This window comes from Centropristis striata, chromosome 8 (genome assembly GCF_030273125.1).
Source record: "Centropristis striata isolate RG_2023a ecotype Rhode Island chromosome 8, C.striata_1.0, whole genome shotgun sequence".
Taxonomy (NCBI): domain Eukaryota; kingdom Metazoa; phylum Chordata; class Actinopteri; order Perciformes; family Serranidae; genus Centropristis; species Centropristis striata.
Genome location: NC_081524.1, coordinates 30,584,708 through 30,607,174, shown reverse-complemented (window position 1 = coordinate 30,607,174; position 22,467 = coordinate 30,584,708). Strand labels below are relative to the sequence as shown.

Below are 22,467 nucleotides of genomic sequence, written 5' to 3'. Positions count from 1 at the left end.
GCCTGTGCGCTGAAGGCACATTTCTGTTCCAATTTAGCAGAAAATATGTTGGACTTGCCTACGACTCTTTTCCAGCTGGAAATAGTCAGGTTTTAGGATCTACGTTTTTTCCCCCAGTTTACTTTAACAGATCATACTGTAAGCACATGTTTATAATTTAGGACAGTCCTGCTGCTTATAATGATTTTGCAGCATGAGACTGAGCAAACACATTTGCTGTCAGACATATTAGCTTGGCCAAAGTGTTCCTGTGACACAGATCCACCAGGCGAGGCAGGCAGCGCAGGGATTTGAACCTTCACTTGAAAGGGTGGTGGTTTATATAGTGAATGGGTAAAACAGGCAGCCGCGGTTCAAACAGGCAACTGGAAAATGGGGGCCAATTTAAAGTTGCGCTTTTTAGTGCACAATAAAACAGAAGCTCAAGGTAATTTACTTTGGTGTGATTCAACAGGTTGAAACACAATCACATGCAGGTGTGAGAACTACATTTGACTCATTGTATGACAACATCACCATGATACAAACTGTTTGTTGTTAAAGGTATAGTACTTTAAAATCTTGGGTAATACGCTAATTTGCTTTATTGCTCAATTCAAGTTGAAGGAAAGGCTTGAGAATTTTTTGTTACGAACTTCCTGGAGATGTGCTGGTAAAGCTAGGCTAGCTGTCCGCTTTTAAATCTTTATGCTATGCTCAGCTAAGCTAATCGATAGCTAGCTCCAGCTACATATTTTTTGTACAAAAGTGAAAGTGTTCGACATTCTCCACAAATTGTCAGCAAGACACTGTATTGGCATATTTCTTTAACAGGTGATTACGTAGCTGTTAAAGTAGCAATTACAAAATAATGCTAAATGTTACACTACTGTTCAGCACTGGTTAGCGAAAGTACGATCAGTCATCGAAAGGCCTTTCCACACCATATACAAATAAAAAAATCGCATGGTATATTTACATACAAAGTTAATGCAATGATGAGTAGTTGTGGAATTCATATCATTCTTGTGTTCGAATACGCAAGTTTCAACTTGTGCAAGAAATTCATGTGATGCTGTCGGAAAGCCTAGAGTCGAGTTTCTCCTGCATAGTATAGCCCTTTAGCCAAACTCCATTCAGAAACAAGCTTTTTAAAAGTTTTTTGCTTGTCCGTCGACCAGACAAGGGAAGAATTCTAGGGCTGAATTTGTACAACATTATCTGTATCTGTTCAACCAACTATCTGTATCCGTACTCAGAATGGGTAAAGTTTAAACCGGAGGTGGCGTGACTTAAACTTAGTGGAACCATAAATTGATATTTTACGCCTGTAATTATTATGGCTTGATCAGAAGTTGCTATGTTAATTATATATTAGAAAACTATTAACAATTTACAACTATTTAAAAAGACATGATCCATTCCAGATACTTGTTTAACCCAAGTACTTGGTTCAACTTTAATGAATTCACGCTATTCAGACTACTTATATGGATCTTCCACAACAGGTACAAAGTATCAGTCAGCTTGTAGCTAAATTGTAAACAGAACAATGTATTATTTCTTCTTTAAAAAGCTACATAGCCTGACTTCAAATAGATGATTTTGCTGGTTGTAAAGCTGCCACCCAATCATAAAAAAGTTGATGAAACTATATCAGTTATTTAGAAAAAAACACCCGTACAAGCATGTCTTAGCGTATCCCATGCACCTATATCCGGTGTTTCTAAACCTGCAGACAGTCAGATAGAGACATTGACAGCGTTTCTGAGTCAATCTGGAAACGCTCTCTGCACCTTTCGCCCATCTGTCTAGCTGAACTCATCATGGCTCTCACCCCTGCACTCTTTCCAACTCTATACGAAGACCCTTGGTTTGTTCACTTCCTTATTAACATCTTAAAGATGGATTATGACTTAAATCCTGTGTCCTGGGTCAAATCTCACATCTGGATCCCCTGATGTAAAAGAGACCTCATAATTCTTGTTTGAGGAAAATTAGAAATAAAAGGTGACCTAGCTGACCTAATTTCACGGTATGTACTGCAGTCTTTAAACACTTTCTGCCACATTGATGGACACTTGCACCCTCGGCCATTGCAGACATGTGACCGCCATGGAAAGCTCCATGGTCACACAGGAGGGAAAAGCTTTGGGAATGACCTTGATGTGGTGGTCAAGTGACAGCATCGCCTCTTCACTGTGGGTTGCGGTGCCATAAAATGTTTTACAGTTCAGTCATGCCTTAAAAAACAACGGAATATCTGTCCACAGTCAATGTCAACATAGCTCAACCAATGACTAAAACAATGCAAACTTTTAATCATCCTAAACTTTTATTCCAGTAAAGGGAAAATCCATTCTAAAACAGTTTTAACACTTTTAAAAATAACTCCTGGTGATGCTGCATTTATAATCAGCTTTATTTTTGGTGGTGGATTTTATATATTAAGCTATGATGTGGTTACACCAAAAAATAGTGTAAAGCAAGACACTTCATCACAATATAATGCATAAAACATCACACGTGTAGTGACTTTTTCCCTTAACCTCTACACATGCTATAAGAATGAAACCAAAAATGTGTCTGTTATCATTTTTCTTCTCTTTTCTAAAATCAACCTGGCACTTCCTGCTGAGTGGCACATCATCATTCACCATCTGTCTTTGATTCTCTTGACGTTGATACTCGTATCAGACACCATGGTTGGTAAGCGCAGGTGCAAAAAGACTTTATGACACTCAGGAATGGAAGCACTATAGGAGTTCATCGATGACTCACGGATAATGGACTTTATCACTCTCAGGGCAGGCAGAAGACGAGCATGTGGTTTATGTTTCTTGCCAGCTCTTTCTTTCTCACCCATCTTTATTCGCTCTTTCAAAGAAAAAGGCTGATGTTATTGTGAAACGCCTCATTAATTTCCGACTGTTTCACAGCAGCACGTGCAGCATCATACCTACAGTGATGTTTCATGATTGCAACATGATCTAATATGTGTATTTAGCACTAAAAAACAGGTGCAAATGGAAAATGTGAGTACCAAACAGCATAGAAACCATGAGGAAATTAAGCACTTAAACTTACAGATTACGTCTTAATGAGAGGTCTCAAGAAGTAAGATGATAAAATCATTAACTTCTCCAGATTGAACTTGATAGATCATGGGCTAATTGCAAATTTGTGCTGAAAACACATTGGCTTTTAGTTGTGAAACGTCATGTGGAACATCATAAATACTTTTATAGCTTAAAGTCACAGTGTCCAAAGATGATACATTTGGAAACGATTAGTTCAACTGTCCAGGAGGTGTTTGCAACATACTGTAAGAAATTCAAATTATCAGAGAAATCCAGAAATCTTACATGGAAAAAATGAATACTACTGCATCTAACCTATGGAGCCTGTTGCGCCTGAAAAGGAAAAATAAAAAGAAACTTTTCAAAATGACAAGCCGTTTTCATCCATCTGGACTTCTTTTGCTGCTGTGGGTCTAAACGTTTTTTATGATGTACTGATTTTTCGAAGATTGTTTTGTTTGTTTTTGTGTTGGACATACAGGCTTAAAATTGAAAGGAACTTAGTCAGCAATATAGCAGGAAAAGAAAATGAAGACTTACAAACAAAGTATGGAGGATGTGTTAAAGCCATGCTTAGCAGTGCAATGGGAGGATGTGGTGCAGGAATAAGGAAAATCAACATGCAAATTTTCCTATTCAGATAAACGACCATATATGGCTTGAGATTGCTCAGCAGCATACAATGACAAAGGTAATGTAGCTAATATGCACTAGCTAATGTTATATATTGGTCACAATAGGGGGCTATCCTCAACAGCTAGCATTAGTGTTAGCATTTAATTTGGGTTTCGATTAGTTTTCTGTATTTTGTTAACGTAAGTTACATTAGCATCTTCATCGTATCCCAGCATCTGGATGATCTCAAGCCATGTTTTCCCTTATTTGGTCGTTCAGGTGTTCATCCTACAATATCAGGTGGTGAAAAACCAAATTGATAAGACGTCCCCCATTTTGGCAGGAAGCTAGCTAATGTATGAACTGGAGATTTCTTCAGATGTAAATCATCTGAAATTGAGGTCCATCAGAATTCTTTTACCCCTGTATGAATGTTTAGCAGGGGTGTACAAACATTCATAAAAAAAACCCACAGAATTATTTGTTATGCTTGGTGTGAAACAACTTTTAATGTCTGCAGCTGAAATGCGTTTCTTTGTTGTGAACTTTCTTAATATTTAAAAAAAAAGTTAATCCCAAGAAATTATTTCATAATAAGAAAAAACTAGATGGATGTAAAGGTTGTGATAAGTCTTTTTTATATCTGATTTAATTTTGCTCAGGTCCCTGAAACTCCCCCTTTAGTCCCAGCCTTTGACAGGAACCAATAAAATACAAACTACTGTTAAAGTACAAGCAGTGTGAAGTAAGAAATGAGCCCAAAAAGAAAGGGAAAAGTTTAGACCGTTAAATATTTCAATATTTACACTCCCTCAAATCCAGTCAAGCTGTGGGAGAAATGTGTTTTCCCCCAACAGAAAGAAGAAAAGGGAAAAGAGGAAAAGGCGGGTGGAGGAAAAGGTGGAGTGGCTCCGATTAGCCCACATGTTGGTAATTTATCACACATAAACCTCACACCTAATTTTCACACCTGTAGCTCAACGTGCTGGAAGTCTAGTAATTCACTCACTCACTCACACACAGACACCCACACCTCCCACGCACACACACATTCTGGTGAGTGGGACCGAGCCGTGGATTTCCCTCAGTGCGGGAGGGGAACAAGGACATCACAGGCAAGGATCAGTAAAGTTAGCGGGCATGCTTGGCATATTTGCACCCCATGTAGCATTGCTCTGTCTCTCCCACCCTAACCTGTGTTCACTCCCTTTCCCATTTGTCATCACCTTGACTAAACTCATCCCGACTTTCAGCTCTCACATCTGAGAAACAGAAGAGTTGGATGAGGATTTTTCATACTTGCCAAAAAGCGCAACATACTGTAGCTGCAAATCCAGATGGGAGATACTCATCTTTTGTTTAAGTGTAACACAAAAACAGATTGCAAACTAAAAGATTATCAAATGTTAAAAATCAAAAACAGTGGTTTATTACTGTCACTAAAAGACAGTGCTGGGAAAAGAAACCAAATCAATCAAGTAAAGGCGCAGTGAGACAGATTTTTCCATTGCAGTATTGTAAAAACCACATACAACTTCACACCAGAAGTAGTCACCCCCTGACCGTGGGGCTATGTCAGCTTGCCGCTTGGGCTCGATATACGTGCTGTATCTGCCATTTTCGTAGCTTCACTTTTTGATACATGCTTACAAATCTAGCACTTGGTTGGTATACATTTTAATGGGTCTACACACTCAGTGCCCAAAGGCCAATACACAGCAAACTGAATGCAGGAAGAAGGCAGAGTCTCTACAGCTACATGTCTAGTGGGTCCTCAGTGATGATGTTGAGGGATTCATCTTGTATTGCTCTATACATTTACATTTGCCCTTTACTTAACCGTTAAGTAAAATTAGAAAAAGATGAATGCATCATTATGCTAAAAAAGTTAAAATGAAAAGTAATGTAATGTGTAAGAGAAATGAAAATCTATTTTTTTTTATTGGAAGAGTTAAATACTAATCAAGTTTGGGGAAATACTGTCATGCCTGCATGCTAAATGTAAAGCTAACAGCCAGTAAGCTTAGCATAGCATGAAGACTAGGTGGAACAGCTAGCCTGGCTCTGTCCAAATGTAAGAAAATTCATCCAGCAGCCCCTCTAAAGCTCAGTTTATTTGTAGTATACTAACCAGTTTGATTGACATGTGATCTATGAAAGGTACAAAGCTCTTAGTATTGAAAATGGAGACAAAACAATAAAAAGGGAAAGAAAAACAACTTGCTACCAAAAAAAAATAGTCTTTGCCACCTAACTGCTCACATCTTCCTTTATACCGAGTCGAGTAGGATGTCTGCTACAAAGTTCTACCTCATTAACCCCTTAACAAGATACAACCTCACACCCCTCCTCGCCCGCCGAGCACAACAGGGGGATGTGAGGTGATCGCCAGGGTCAAAAGTGGAGTGCACCACGGGGAGCAGATGGCAAAGACATGGTCTCACTTTCACACATGGTGCCTGCCACAAAAAAACAACAAAACCCTAAACATCAAAGCCTTATTTTTTCTCCCCCCAAAACTGGGCTGGATCCAATATCTACATTAGGTCTCTCGTGGAAAAACAAGACAACTTGTCTTGTTTTCTCACCTAACTCAAGCCTGCTTCCTACTAGAGGAACCACCACACCGTGATCTTATCGTTGCGGTGGTTAGAGGGTTAAATATAAGACCAATACTGATATTTTTCTGATCCAGTCCCAAGCAGCCAACACACCCTCTTACAACTGCTTGTATGATATCTTACAAAATATTACTTTTCTATTGAATGTTGAGAAATGGTTGCATGCTTTTAAACACTTGACCGTTCACAGTTTTAAACACTTGGTTAACTTGGCGGTGAAACAGAACTACTTTGGCACTAAAACTACATATATATATATATATATATATATATATATATATATATATATATATATAATGTTATATGATGTGACAATGCTGTTGTTAATAAAAACAAAAAACACAAAAACACTTGATTAGGGTGAGAGAATCATCACTTGGGCCTTCGAACCAATGGCAAGGCACCAAAAACTACTTTGTTAAGTTTAGAAAAATAACTTGTTTGGATTAAAATATGCATGTTTAATTTTAACCCTAAGTATAAATGTCTGTTTGGTTTCTCCCCCTTCCTACTATCATCTGCTGTACTATCTAAAAGGCAATCCAGATTTCAATGTTCAATGAACACGTGGGTCCTGTGTTTTTCTATTCCTTCATTATTTTATCATTTTTTTATCATTATTGCTCCTTCCTCCCCACTTTGGTCCCATTGTAATTTCTACTAGAGGTCCCTAAAGGTCGCCGTTTAACAACAAACTTAAAAATGGGCAGTAATAACCACCTCCTGACTCACATTTACGTGGGTTACATTCAAATTATAGTTGCTTTTTACTAGGTATAAGTATGAACAGTGAATGAGAACAGCCAGCAGCCAACATGCTGTTTTAGTTGTCTTTCAATTTGACCGTGTATTTATCAATAACTTTCGGGTGATCATAAAACTACTCGCTCACACACACATGCAAAGACTTTAGAGAAAAGTTCATCTGAGGTGTTTTACAGGCCTGTGATATACAGTTTGTTTTGTTGTATCCAGGTGAGGGTGGCCACTCTCTGCTCTAGCAGGTGTCTGGATCACATCTGGCCTCATGTTTTCACACCACCACAAAACTGCACCTGAATGGCTGGCACCGCGCAAGCTTCTTAACAGAAACCGGCCTGTGTTGGCTCTAAAAGGCAATGCTCAGCCCTCAGGAGTACACATTTCTTTTCTACAGTGCCCTTTGAGGGAGACTTGGAATCAATGCTTTCATAAAGTATGAGTGGCCTCCACAGGCCAAAATGGAGCACATAAAGCAAAATGAAAATGACGACTGTGGAGCGAAGATAATTTCCTTTCAGTGCAAGTACGTGTACTTCTGGGTGTGGAAATATCATCTATTGCCAGAGAAAAAAGAGCTTTGGTATGCAGGTGAGCTAGAACTTAAAGGAGGTGTTAGATGTAGCGATAAAAGGAACTTTTGGATGAAGAAACAGAGACTTGCATCCAAAATTTCAGGGTGGCATGAGGTCGCTAAGTGTATTATTACATGTGAGCAACAGATGCATTGAGCTGTACCTGTCTTGTGCCTACACGCCACACTGTTTACTGCTACAAATGAGCAGCAAATTGGGATGTCATGTATTGGCTGCTACAACAATGTTCCAAAGCCCTGGATGTGCCAAAGAGCTATGCAATAACTCAACCACATGAGTTGTCTCCTCTTCTCTAAACAGTCAGAAAAAATGTCTTAGATGCAATCTCTTCTTCTGCAAAAAATAACCCCTCTGCCTTTAAAGTTATGCAAACTCTTTTTAAGAATATACTATTTTATGCATATGCATGTGTGCCCTTGTGCTTGCTGATGATAATAACCAGCCCCACAGTGTCCATTACACTTGCCCTCTATTGCACCATGGCAGTACCATCTCTAAAGCCATTAGCTGGTAAACATGTAAACTACATGTGACCTCTGTCTACAGATACCTATTAGTTATGACTCCTGCTGGTGACAGCTGTTTACACAGCTAAGGCCGCTGCTCCTGAGACCTGGCCCCAGTCCAAATAAAATAATATCCAGTTAAGGAGAAGTCAGCCAAGATGTAATACAAGTGCATAACTAGAGGGGAAAAAAGAGTGAAGGAATCTGTGAAATGTTAATGGACTTCTTTTTTCTGTTAAAGCTTTATACTTTTCTGTCTAGGATTTGTCTCTACCGCAGCCTTCTTTCATTGTTTGGAACCTAAAACAAGGTTAGTGAGAAACCCTGACGGAGAAAGAAATGTCACCACAATTGATGTCCCCTTTGACAAAGCACAACGTAAAAATGAGCTGCGTTAAAATCATAAGGCAGATTAAATAGACACTATGTGTATGTATCTGGATGAGCTGGATGAGCCTGTGTGGCGTGCAGCGTGCAAAAACATACATGAGCTTAAGTCAACACAGACAACAACACGACAAACAACAACAATGACCACAACCACATGACAACTGGTTTAGACATGCACTGTATCGCAGTGAACAGGGCAGGGCCCAGTGGCGTAGAAACATCTTGGCTCAGTTCAGGAGTAAAAGATTGTCATGTTAACCAATTGCATCTGAGATGTTCCATATATTATAAATAATTCTAAATTGTGGCCTTAAAATTTAGCTGTTAAAAACTCCACTAAATGAAATCGCCTTCAAATCAAACCATTGAGTGCCAGAAATTGTCGATTCTTTAGGCATTTATACAGATGTTTCCTTTAATTTGTCAGCCAGCTGTATTTCACTTATGCAACCCAACTGCAACAGCCATGGAAGCAAATTGCAAGCTGTAATTGGATTGACAAGATGTTGGATCCACCCACAAAAGGCTGATTGTGAGAGGCGTCAGCAAGGACGCCATTCAGTCTGGCTATACACAGACAGTAAAAATCCAACTTTCTTTGGTTGAATTTGCAGAGCCTAACAATCCTAAATATACTTGAATAAATATTTTTTTAGATTAACAATTAATTAAATGAATGAAAGGCAGGGTGTAATTCATAGTGTTAAACAAAGACAGAATCATCATTTGAGTTTGTAGCTCCTTTCAGCTCGACTGTGCTTTTTAGCAGCTTTTTAGCTCATTGTTTTGTTTTAGTCAGTTGCATGACTGCTGTTCGTAGACACAGCGAGTTATTTTTTAAGCAAAATGAATAAATAAAATCACTGTACACCATCCATCCAACACCAAAAATAAAAGTCAGCAATTACCTGCATTCTTTCTAATAGCCTGCAGGGGGCAACTCCACTGGTTAAATTATAAATTGTCTATAAGTGTTTACTTTTAACATTTTTGTTCCATATAGAGCAGAGTTTTTGGGAACCAAAATTAGCATTTCAATTGATATCACAGTTACCATGAGTTACGGATGCATCCTGCCAACCAATCTAGCTAACAAACACTACCGCTAGCTGGTAACTTAGTGCCGTGCTCCCCAGCTCTAACCTTTACAAATATAGTCCCTTCTGGCTTTAGAAAAACTAGCAACAGCCAAAATGAAAAACTGGTGAAGGCAACGGCTAAAATTCCAAACTTTGCCAAAATGGTGAAGACCAGACCACAGCGACAGGTATAGTGAATAGTGGATTTACATTTGATACATGGGCAGAAACACAATTCCTCATGAATGCTAATGTTGCGTTGTATCTCTTGGATTTGTAATGAAGCAACTATATGCTAATAAGTTAGCAATATCAATGAGATGATAATATGTAAATGTTGTATCTAGCTTGTTTCTGTTGCCCCCAAGTGGCCAAGAAATCAGTTGCTGCAGGTGTAACTATATATAACATAAGGCACTGTTATCTGGGGCTAATGAGCTTACTACTTGGCATCTAGAATGCTAGCAAGTTAGCCAGAGGTTGTGTAAAGACAGACAGAGGTGCTCTCTTATCACAGACACAGCTCATCAAGATGTTCGACAGTTACTGGAAAGTGAGCTTGAACAACTCTGGCGTAACAAGCGATACACTCCGCTGCCTTGAGGCAAAATATTTCGTACTGTAGCCTCCATTACATGATTGATCTACAATCTTATTGCTTCGCTCTGATAACAGACAGATGTATGTCTCATTCAATCACTCCTCCACCACTCTGTGTTTCCTCTCTTCCCATCACTTTGCTTCTTCGAATCTGACCACATAAATCTTCAGTGGATGACCCTCTAAGACCTCTTTACATCTGACATGCACGCTACGTTGCCCTCTCTGTTCCCCCACCCCACACTCTCTGTTTTCCTCTCTCTCCACAGAGGGAGTCAGAGAGACAATGAGCTCAACATCGAGGCCCAGTAATGACTCCCAGCCTTGTTCCTGATTAAAAACACACCGGGTGCTTCTGCACTCCGCAGGCCACCATGAGGCCTTCCCCTCTTCACACCACAGGGCTTGGGAGCTAGGAGATAGAGGAACAAGCCAGCCTCAACACAGCTCCATGCCCAAGAAAACAAAAAAAAAATCCAATGTAAGCCTTACCCGCTGTAGCATTCAAAGCTCTTGTCCCAACTAGTCCAAGCTTAATTCCACAGGCAAGTTTTCATTTAGTCTAAGGGTGCCCAATTACCATCATTAACCCCAACCTCAGCCAAAACCATAACAGAGCCTGCCTCCAGTCCTGGCTTGAATACATCAATGGGGCTAACATATTCTGTCACATATTTTCATGGCTTTTAAAGTGTGTTAGGCTTATCTTTCACATTGTCACATTATCATATTGGCAGAAAATGGTGTGAACAAGTCAGGTCCTTATGTAACCAAGTATTCAAATACTGAAGCATATCTACGCTAAAGATTCCAAGTAACCAAGAGAGAGTCAGTGTGTGATAGTGGGGGCAGCTGCAGGTAAAGGTAACCTCTCCATGTCCAGACTTGGACCACCAAATTACAGGCGAGCTTCGGAGAGAGACTCTTTACTGCATCTGACCAGCTCACTTCCTCTCCATACCAAAGGCATTGCATGCTGAGCTTTATTTTGATGTGGCGTGTAAGCATAATTAGAGGTCTCATAAAAGCAGGGAGAGGGGGAAAAAAAGGAGTCTTGTCCATCTGTCGAGTGTTAAGGGGTGGGCACGGGGTAGCAATAAGAGCCCCATGCCTAGCTGTTGTTAGAGCGGCAGCCATTCGAGCAGGCATTGATGCAAACAGCCTTTAGCGCCAAACTAGAGTCGGTGTGTGTGTGTGTTTGTTTCTGCACACATCGGTGTATTTTCTCAAGGGGCCTACTTGAGTTTCAGATTTCCAGGCCTTGCAGATCGATGCAAAGTAGGTACGAGTCGGCATGCACACAGAGGAACACACTGACATGGCAAACAAGAGCAGATACAGAGCGTGGCCTTTTCCTGAAACCTTATACATGAACTACCCTTCCCAGGGCTTTTACATCCCAAAATCTGTTAACCTCTTCTACACATTTAGGGCAGGTGAGAAGTCTGTCAAATAGCCTCATTTACCAAGTTGCACACTCACGTCTGTTTAGCATTCATCAGCGACAGCCCGTAGCCAGTTAGCTAAACTTAGCATAAAGACCGGAAACAGCTTGCACAAGCTCGGAACCCATCAGTGGTCTATCGATGATTTAACCTTTGGGGACAAAGGCTAATATTTCTGAGGTTTCGGAGTCGATATATTCAGAAGACTGACATCCAGGTCACGGATTCCTTTTCTATTTGCTGGTCATTGTTTACAGTGCAATTTATTTTTAGTCTTTGTAGGTGTTTTGGGTCTACATGACATTTCAGGTTATCTTTATAACAGCATATAAAGGCAGATAATAAAACAAAGAGACAATAGCCGAAACAATCAAATATATCAGTATAGCCGATAATGTGTTCTACCTCTTCTGCTCTCCATATAGACTGTTTACTGGCATGTAAACAAAACCAGTTCAAACATTATTGGTCAATACTACTCGGACCACAACTGGACTACAAGCAGAAACTAGAACGCTTCTTCCGTTGCCTACAGATTTTGCATTCATGTGCAGATATCTGTTTATAGAGATTGAACATTTTCTCTCAATTTAGCAACACAGTGGTATGATATCCTAAAAAATAGCGGTTGCTGTTCTAAACAACTGATGGTCACTGTATAAAACATATTGGTAACATTTTGATACAAAACTACTTCAGGTTCGGCACCAAGATTGGAAAAAATAACAGGGTTTGGCTTAAAGTCACTGAACTACTGGACCCTGTTAAATCAGTGACCTAGAACATGAATAAAGAAGTTTCCAGTGGGACACGGACGGGACATGAATGCCAGTCTCCTGGGTCAAAGCCATGGGTTTGTACAGAGCCAGCTAGCTGTTTCCCCCTGCTCCCAGTCTTTATGCTAAGCTAAGTGAATCAGCCGCTGGCACTAGGTGAATGTCCAAAGAAAGTCCAAGTTTAACTTTTCAGTTACTTTATTTTGTAAACAGAAAAGGGGAAATTGGTCATTTTAACAATTCCCATGATCCAATTCATTGGGGAAAAAAACACAATGGATGCCTATTGTACTCACGTCATTACCTCTAAACAGCTCTTCACTGAATTCTTTTAGAGGTGTGTATTAGTAATGTGAGAAGTAAGTAGTCTGGAAGTGCATTTCAGTGTAAGCCTGAGGGGCTCCATCTCCGGCTCTGGGCAGCTCTCCTACCTGTGAAGCCCTTGCATGACTCATTTATTCAAAAAATGCTCCTTTTGTGTTGTTGTTTTATGTGTGGCACTTAGAAATGATTCCCACATTAGAGTTTTTACGGCCCAATAAACTTGAGAGAATCGGACCAAATTGGCTGGTCACATTTAGTAGCTTTATAAACGTATTAAGGTGTAATTGCTTCAGGGGAGTGCGCGATTGACGGAACGGGCATAGGTGAGGGTTACAAAATCGCCCCTGCACTCTGGAGGGACACTGCAGTTTTTGTCTCCTGCATGAGAGTTTCCAATCACCATGAGGAAATATGGAGTGTATTATAGGATTTTATATAATAACTTATAACCGAAAAAATGAAGTTTTACAGTGTGGTAAAATGTTGCCTGGAATAAAAACATCTGTTTGGCATTTTGCTTTGCCAGCATATGGGATCCTCTGAAGACAATGACTGAGGGTGGAAGAGACGAACCCCTTGTGTATTCACCCCCCAAAAAATTTAAAACGAGGCACCAAATCTGCTCACAATGAATGTTTCTTCACTGATGTGGTCAATGGAAGTGTGTAGAAGTGTTACAAAACAAGCTTTCTCATCCATGTGAAACACTGAAACATGGCGCAACACCCAAATCGCTGATAGATGATGAATATAAATCTTGTCTCTTACCTCTTTCAATTAAAAAAACTTGCAACATTAAAAGTAGGATAATAAGCGGATCATATGGCCTATTAAATTCATGACAAATAATTGCATTTTGCACATGAAAAATGGGACAATGGATTTTTTCCAAAGTGAAAACAAAGAAAAGTAAAATAGATCATCCCCACTTTGTCACATGGTGCCCAAAAGAATCTCTCTCTGTGTCTCTCCCTCCAGTAGAAAGTTCATGCCACTGCATGTTTTTTCCTCTGCTGGGGTTTTTTCAGCAGTGTAGCATGGCATGAGCGCACTGAGGAGCCTTTCACCGGCTTCATCTGATACCGCTGTGACTCGAAGCAGGAGCTGCGCTACAGGCCAGGATCGACATGCATGGGTTAGTAGGTCAAACAAGGAGCTAGTCTTTCGACAGAGTTCGGAGACTGGGTCAGACTAATGTGATTTATCAATACAGCACATAAGTGAATCATTGTCCTTAATGGCCATGATAATCCCTGAGACAGACCGTGGATGTGATTGGTCGAGGGGTTGTAGGTGGGTGAGGGTGTGTGTATATACGTTGTCCTGGACTTGATGTCTTGATTAGAGCATCGGGAACATGCACCTGCAGGGTGTCGCTGTATCTCCCTTTTTCTCACAGACACACACACACTCACCTTTAAGCACGCACACACGCTCACACGCTCACACACACACACACACACACACACACACACACACACACACACACACTCAGATTTACACTTATGGAGACTTGGCTGATGGGGCCTGGGAGAGAAAAGACAGAGCTCTGTTCCTTGACGCCGGAGCTCAGGCTCAGGTCAAGGCTCGGCTCGCTGTAATCCCTCTCAGGTGATGCTGTTCACATTCAGCCGTTTCCAGCTGATCTGCTTAAATATGCCTCCCTCATCCCCTAAAAAAGCCCCCACCTCTCCAGCACAGCCTCCTCAATGCTGTCAAATCTCAGATCACTTTACCAGTGGCGTGTCTACACAATTTTATGAATGGGGTGGCCCAAGTGGGGCACTGACTTATGCAGGGGTAGAATGAACTATACCATTTCTATCTCCAGTACTCACATCTACTTTAACTCATGGAGACGCACCATAGACCGATTTTTGTCTTTTCTATCGGGAGGACAGGGTATATTTAGGGGGAGACAGCAGGTCAATAGTAGATGCCACATAGAAGTTGTGCATGTCATCTGAAAGCAGGCAGCCTGAAGATGAATTTGAGATGTGATTTGGTATCAAAAGCTTGTGACATTTGGAGATAACTGTAAGAATTGTATCTTTTAGTAACGGCGCTTCTGTTCTGAAATCTTATTGTCAATATACATAAGACAGCCATACAATCTCTGAATGCCACAGGTCTCTTGTTAGTGGTTGTAAAGTTCCATGAGGCTGTGATTGTCCTAGAGGTCACAACAAGTCATTTTATACAGTGAGGTCAAGTTTCAATAAATGCTCTCAGTACAAATAAATGTTACTATGGAGACTAACATCATCACACATGAGTACAATAGAGCTATTTGAATCCTCAACAGTCTCAGCTTTCCAGTCATAACCAATTTATGCAATACCAAGAATGTTTAGGGACCCAACTATGCAGAAATATTCAAATACAACAGGCATCAACAACATATTTTAATGTATAATAAAAAACTGCAAGGTTTCTGCCCTAGAGTGCATGGGATTAGCATAAAGTGGGCACGTCTGTAAAAGGGAGATTAGTGGGTACAGAAGAACCCATTTTGATTCAGATATCTTGAGGTGAGAAGTCATGGGACCAGTTTTTCCCTTGCTAAAATTTAGCATAACTTTGGAGCATTAATATTCTGACAAGCTAGCATGACACGGTACCAGCTGATGCCTTAAGTTGTCTAGTTATAATATTGCCACTCTAGCTTTAAAATTGAGGATGCTTCAGCATCTTCAAGACAGTAATGTCAGCCATATTTGAGGACAATGGGGTGCCACCCTCGGCCCCCTCCCTGGACATGCCCCTGCACTTTTCAGCATTTCCTTTGAGTTATAAGACAAATAAACAAACTCTTTTTGTTTAATGGAATTAAAAAAGGGGGCTCACATTACCTAGATTAGAATGGCATCATGTGAGAAAGCCTTGTTAACAGACATGCCATCTGCAGGGCTTTTTCACTTTTTCCAAAGGCAAGAGTGGCAAGGCTGGTTTAAAAGCTGCCTCCTCCCCGTTAGGCACTTAATCAACGTATTATATTGCGCTCAAGTACCGGGTTCCAACATTAACACTTACACCCACAAACCTGGGATTTTGTGTGAGCTTTCAGCACACTGAGGCCTGATTTCCAGGGCTTAGAAAAAGAGGCCACTCTAGTTGAATTACTTATCTGCATCTTCGAAAGATGCTATAATTTTTAGATTCACACAGCTAAAAACATTTTTTTTTTGCTATATTATCAGCAAACTAAAACCACAAAGTAAATTCACACGTGTCAAAGAGTATTACGTTTCCAACTGTTTTATGGGATCCTTTGTTGAAAGAAGGGTATGTTTTAGCCACAAATCACAACCACTGTGTACTCTGGCTTTAAAAAGTCACCACACACACCCTTGTTGCCAACTGTCATCAGCGGTGCAAAATGTCATGCATCTCTGACCTCACTCCCTCCACCCTGCTAGGCTGCAGTTTCATCTAATCACTTTTGTCCTTCGAAACATCTGGGAACGCTGTTAAAGTAAGAGATTACACAGTTGAATGTGATCTGAAACATGCTACGGCCTGCTTGGAATTCACATTTGGGATTTCTGGGTAGACGTGGAAGGGTTAACGGTATCACATGGCAACTTTTCACCACTCTTGACTGCTATTACCTATTCATTACCTGTTTAAACGTCTTAGGGCCCTACTGTGCGCCTCTGTTCCTTCAGGCAGCAATGGTACTCAAGCCTGATTTTATGTAGTCAGCAGGTGGCATCATTAGCCAGAGAATAAAAATGAAAAGTAATACCCTTGTGTCTAGCTATGATATCATAGAAGGGCTCATTGGCATCATTTCCCCACTCCTATTGGGCAGGATAGGGGGTAAGGAGGTGTAAATTTAATATGTTTTGTCATCTGTTTTACATGAAAAAAAAATGTATATGCACCATTACCACAGCCAAATGGGAGGTTGGGTCATGCCATGCAGTGAGCGAGCAAGACAAGATCAGCCCAGAAACCACACAAAGATCCCAATCTTGCCTCTACTCATACATTTCAGCGGGCTCGAGTCATACGCAATGACTGTTTTTCTCCTTGACATCCCCTAATTATAATGGCATCTCCATCCCATGCACCTCGCTGGCTCATGTGGCCGCATGTGCACAGTATATCAATGGCAAAACTTTTTTCATGCATGTAAAAAGGGGGAAAATGACGTTTGTTAAATTATGCAGGATGTGTTTTGTTACCCATAAAACAGCTACGCCTGGGAAGCGGCCAAATTGAGTTTCTAACGTGTCTGGGTCTCAACACTCCTGAACGGTTTGGATAGCTCCTCGTGCATGCCAGACAGGCTGTGTATAAAGCTGTCACAGGAACCTTGAGGGCTAGAAAAATATTCAAGCATTTCTGGGCCTATTGGACAATGATCTCTTACACATGCTTCTTTCAATATAACCGTGATAAATAAAGGAAGGAAGCAAATACCGAAAACTTGGCCGGCTGCCATCGCTTGCTAGAATGGCACTTTTGGCCCAATGTGCTGTTTCCCCCCCAAACACACACACACATTCAACATTACTGTAAGGGCAAAACCTGAACATATTTGCATGGGATTAGTTTGACAAGTGTAACATCCGTTTTGAGAGCTGGGGGTAACAATGTGTAGCTTATAGTGCTCAGCCTAAAGCTGTTCTTGAGGTCAAATGTGTAAGTTAACCTTTTGATCTCATCCCCAATGGTTGGCCCACCCCCCACCACCTCTCTACCATTCCTTTGGCACTCTTTCCCTCTTTTTCTCACACATCACGCGGATAGAAAAGCACCTTAAGACAAATGCTCAGATTTTCTCCTTGACCATCCTCCACATTTAAGCAGTTCAAAAAGAAGAAGACATTCTATCCGTTATATACTATCTACATCAGACAATCCGCAGAGAGAGAAACACACAGAGGGGCTGAAAAACGTGTGTGTGCCAGTACCCCGCAGTGATTGCCTGATTATTTGCAGATGGGCAGTGGAGGGCTTGCAGAGTGTGGAGGTTCCCCTGGCACGCAGCGCATATGATTAAATCTGTGATTGCCTTACAATTTACAAGACCCCCTCTCCACTGACTTTAAATGAGTGTTTCTACTGTACAGCCATACTATGCGCAAAGTTTAGGCTGCCCAAAAGTCCCCGATCCCCGTGCGCAAATCAGACCCCTCTCATGGTCACCCTCGGTGAGGACCTTGGTGATGTGAGGGGTCTGAGGAGGGCTAGGCGGGGGCCACTTTACTAATCCCACTGTCTCCTCATTCATTCAGAGTATAGAGTAGTATTTACAAAGGGGCTGATCCCCTCCTCAACTCCCCGCGCCTCCGCTGAGCGATTGTTATGCGGGTTTCCTACCAACTGTTCAAAGTGGTTATGAGATCAATTAAAACCAGCTTAGGGGGGCTGGAGTGGAGATGTGCAATTCATAAGTCAGAGGAAGGGGATTCCGTATCTATTCATTAAATAACTCCAACAATACGACCCCCTCCTCTCCTATAAGCCGCCAGCTCTCTATAGACCGATCCGCACCAGCAGCTTTTTAGCAGTTTCACATGTAAATAATATAGGCAGCCTTTTGTTATGGGGCACAGCATCGGGAAGTGGCGTTAATAGTCCCGTCTGGCAACGTGGTTAAATACAATCCACTGACGCAACATGTTTTTATATTAGTTTTGGACACGCGTGGCCAATTTTGCGCACATTTTACGCATTAGCTACCGGCTCTGAAATCGTTACATAATGTGGAAAATACATTATTTTAGGAGATTAATAAATTACATGAGACTTAATTGTGACTTGGATTATTATTATTTTTCATTGTGGATTTCTGGAATGCTCCTGGATTACAAACTGTCGATCGGAAACTTTTCACCTGTGCGTTTAAAAAAAAAAAAAATCAAACTGCCTCGTTATTAATATTTTATGTATTTTTCGGACGTTCTGGCTGTCCTAAGCGCACTGTGCACACGCGGCTGTTTAACAGAATGTGCGATCAACCTTGTTTAGGACTGTTTCCTCCCGTGACCCATACAAAGTTACCCCCTGGATGCTGCTACAACCCCCTGTATTACCTCTTTTGTTTCTCCTCCAGCGGTGCGACGGCGCCTGACAGTTGCTGTACTCCATACAGTTCAATACGATCAGGGCAAATGAGAAGAGTCGAAACTGCATCTGGACGGCGATCTGTTGTTCGGACTCCAGTAAAAAGGTGCCAGCAGGGCTCGGGATGAATTCTCTGACTTTGTAATGTCCTCCTCCAGTTTCTTTAGTTGATCCTCAAATGTGTCAAACATCAGACGAGATGCGACATGTTATCACGCCGCCGATTGGGATCATTTTATGAAGCGTGCTGATCCTCCAGTCACAAAAAGTGTCCGCTGCGGGGAGAATGACAAAGGAGGTTACTGTGATAACAGTGTAATGAAATCAACACCTTCCTAAACAATGATGCGTGGCGTGATAAGTGGGGGATTAAAACAAAAAAAATGAACAGATCTTCTGTGTGTTAATGTGTTGGAACAATCAGATGCAATGCTCAAACGCCCCTTTCCAAGAATTAAGCGCAGCCGTGCGTAATAGTCGCCAAGAAGCTCCGTGAACTAACGTGTCGGTGGATACCTTGCATTAGATGGAGTGTAAATCCGCTCCGGTCCACTTTTAGGTTCCCTCTGAGTGCAAGTGCGGCTGGGGAACATGCAGCATCCCTCTTTGTGTGAGAAACTCCAGAAGAGGTCCGAGGAGGAGGAAAAAGGTGGTCGCGGTGAAAGGGGGGGTTTCCTTTCCTCCTCTCTGTAAAGATTCCGTTTACCTGCGTTTCCTCACTCAAGCTCGTCCGGTCCGTGTCCGTGTAGCGCAGCAGAAACAAACTCACATGTGTTGCTTTCTTTAAAAACGGGAAACCGAGAGCCGGTGAGTGAGTGTGCGTTTTGCGCGCTGCTGAGGTTGACTGACTCCCAACTGGTCCTGATGCTTGCTGTCTTTTTCCTCATATAGCACCGCGCGCGCTGTCACGTGTGGAGATTTCGAGTTTTGTGTTTCTTCTTATTTAAGATGTTGAAGATGACATTTAGTGTAGTCTCCCCCCACCTCTGCCCCCCCACCCCCCTCTCCTCCTCCTCCTCCTCCGCGCACTCACCCACACTGGCCGGTACGAGGTTGCCTCTGGGTCCTAGTGAGCGCAAAAGGCTGGAAAAATCCAACAGCAGGACAAAAAAAGTTCATGTAATTTTTTTAAGGGGTTATGGGATTGCAGTTCGTCTGCGGTGGGCAAAAGTGAGTTTATTGTAGACGATTTCAACATCCAGAATATTCCTTTCATTCACTTTATAGACGCTAGGCTAAAGGCAGCACTGGGAGAAGTTGAACTACAGTGAAGCTATACTAGGAAGAAATATAATGTGCTTTGTGAAAAATAAATATTAATTTAAAAAAAATCCTAATACATTTAGCAATGTACATGTAATAGAAAATGATAAAAACATATGATTAAAAAATTCACATGCCAGAAAAAAATATACTTTATTCAAAGCTGCCCACCCCCTTACTGCTCATGGTAATAATCATAATACAATCCATCATTCAGAAGCCAGAGTACTCAGTTACCAGGCAAGTAAATATCATGCAACATCCCGTCCAAACATTTGTTAATAAATAGCACTAATCAATATTTATGACTACATTACATTCAATGAGGTTAACTGCTAACACAATCAATGCTAACACACTCACCTTGACATATGTTTAGTTTTGTTCTTGACCTGCTTGCGAGGGAGGCTGTATTTACTCCCTGCTTGCAAAGCTCGCAAGTTAAAAAGTAGATTTTGTCGGTGGAGCCAGTTGGTGTCATGTATTTGCTTAAGTCTGGCCATTGTGATTCGTCCTCTGGCTGAAATTCGGGAGGTTTATGCATGATGAAACTGTCTGTCGCTATTACACAGGTGAAAGGTCAAGTGTGTGGTACTGGCCGCCGGAGAAATGCATGCCTGGGCATGCCTTTACAGGGGGGCGGGGCTGGCCAAAGAGTTCATCTACTGTACAAGAAAGAAGCACTAGTATAAAAAACAAAAATAAAAAAAAACAAACTTACTTTCATGACCCCAAATTGTTTTACTTCAAATATATAGCTATACAAAAAATGCCCCCCCCAAAAATTGTAATTTATTACACAAATCATTTGCATATGAACAACCAGCAATCTAATGCAGCATAGTTAAAGTACTAGTTTAGTTACATGTAGACATTAGCCCTCAACACTGAATATTTTAATGGGGATCCAGTACCTTATTGGGCTTTTCATATTGCATATTCTTAGTCCTGGGGTAATAACTGACCTTGGGATAACTTTTTTTCACACACACATTAAATCAGGGTCCATCTACGCCCGGGGCTAGACAATCCACCCTGCACTTCTACCAGCCCTGGGTTGTCAGTTTGAACATGTGACTAACGTTAACATTCGATAATCACATTTTTTCCTTATCACTGTTTAACACCAGCAACTTTTAGCTCTGGGTTTAGTCCATTTTCAAGGTATATCCCCTGAAAGTCGGCACTGACCCTGGTCCAGAGCAGTACCAGTGAGCCCTAGGCTAAAGTCAGGTTAGCTCACTTTGCAAAGTGCCTGGACTGTGCCAGTGTGAATGCTGTCTTAGTGTTAATGGCATTGATACAAAGATACTAGAATGACTAGTAGATGCGGGGGCGGCCCCATAAAGAATGTCCAGGGTCGAGAATTTTGTGCTACGGTGCCGATTGTAGATTTAAAAAGGGCCTGAGTAATTGCAACACAGTCAATCTAACTATCTGGTTCAGCTTTCTTCCGCTGACGATAGCTCTATTGAATAATTAGAGGTTCGCCAAAAAAGGCAATTATCTACATAATGTGTGTAATGATGTGGGCCCCGCAAGTCAACCATCTCGTCACGCCTCTTTTATTGCACACCCTGGACTATACTGCCCTCTCCTCCTCCTCTTCTCAAATTAATGATAATCGTTGGAGAGGCTGTAATTGTGGGACATGAATAAATCATTCAATAAATTCAGAGTTTCCAGGCTCGGGCCTCTCGCACTGACCAATGCGACCTCATCAACTGAGACTTGAGATGGTCAGTGGAGGCAGAGATTGTCCTTCAGTCAGAACCAACTTACCTTGTGGGGAAAGACATGAGAGGGCTGGCAACCATCCACCCCTCAGTGACATTCAAACGCTGGCTGCTCGTCAATTACAGATCAGGGATGGGATGTGACAGTGGTGTAATGAAAGTTAGTGACGGAGGCTCCTAGGACAAGATTTAGACTGTACTAATGTGGAAATGAGCTAAACAAGGCACTTCTGGCATTATTTTTATCACCCTCAGCATCTGCTGCCCATACTGATTGGAATACAAGTTGTGAATGCTCTACCCCCATCAGCCACTAGGTGTGGCACTTAATCTTTTATTTATTTCAGGAAATTATTTACATGTGAGGGTTATATTGCCCATGTCAGTATTTCTACAAAGTACTGTGAAGTCAAGAACAAACAGCCTTTCATGAGACAAGAAAATGTAATATTAATGTGTATAAAAGTATGATTTAAAAAATGTATCATTTTACCTAAAGTCTGGCAGCCTCACAGACCTCCCATCCTAATTTTACAACATTGACTTTACACACTGGTTTTACACTTTAAACAGCAGAGAACAGCAAAAAAAAAAAGATTCTACCTTCAGGCAGTTAAACA

The 22,467-nt window shown here is 41.3% G+C and overlaps 1 protein-coding gene across 2 annotated transcripts in view; it reads right to left on the bottom strand.

Moving 5' to 3' along the window:
• rspo2 (R-spondin 2) overlaps nt 1-20,724 on the bottom strand; it is a 67,821-nt gene extending 47,097 nt beyond the window's left edge. The window contains exons 1-2 of one of the 2 annotated variants that reach the window (XM_059338839.1): nt 20,475-20,724; nt 18,818-19,123 (exon numbers count right to left, since the gene is read on the bottom strand). In XM_059338839.1, the coding sequence (XP_059194822.1) occupies nt 18,818-18,917 (100 nt within the window). In that variant the 5' untranslated portion in view covers nt 18,918-19,123; nt 20,475-20,724. Of the gene's footprint in view, nt 1-18,817; nt 19,124-19,364; nt 19,813-20,474 lie in introns of those variants that run through there. The other variant, XM_059338840.1, reaches the window with a different exon arrangement.
• Nucleotides 20,725-22,467: the final 1,743 nt, after the last annotated feature.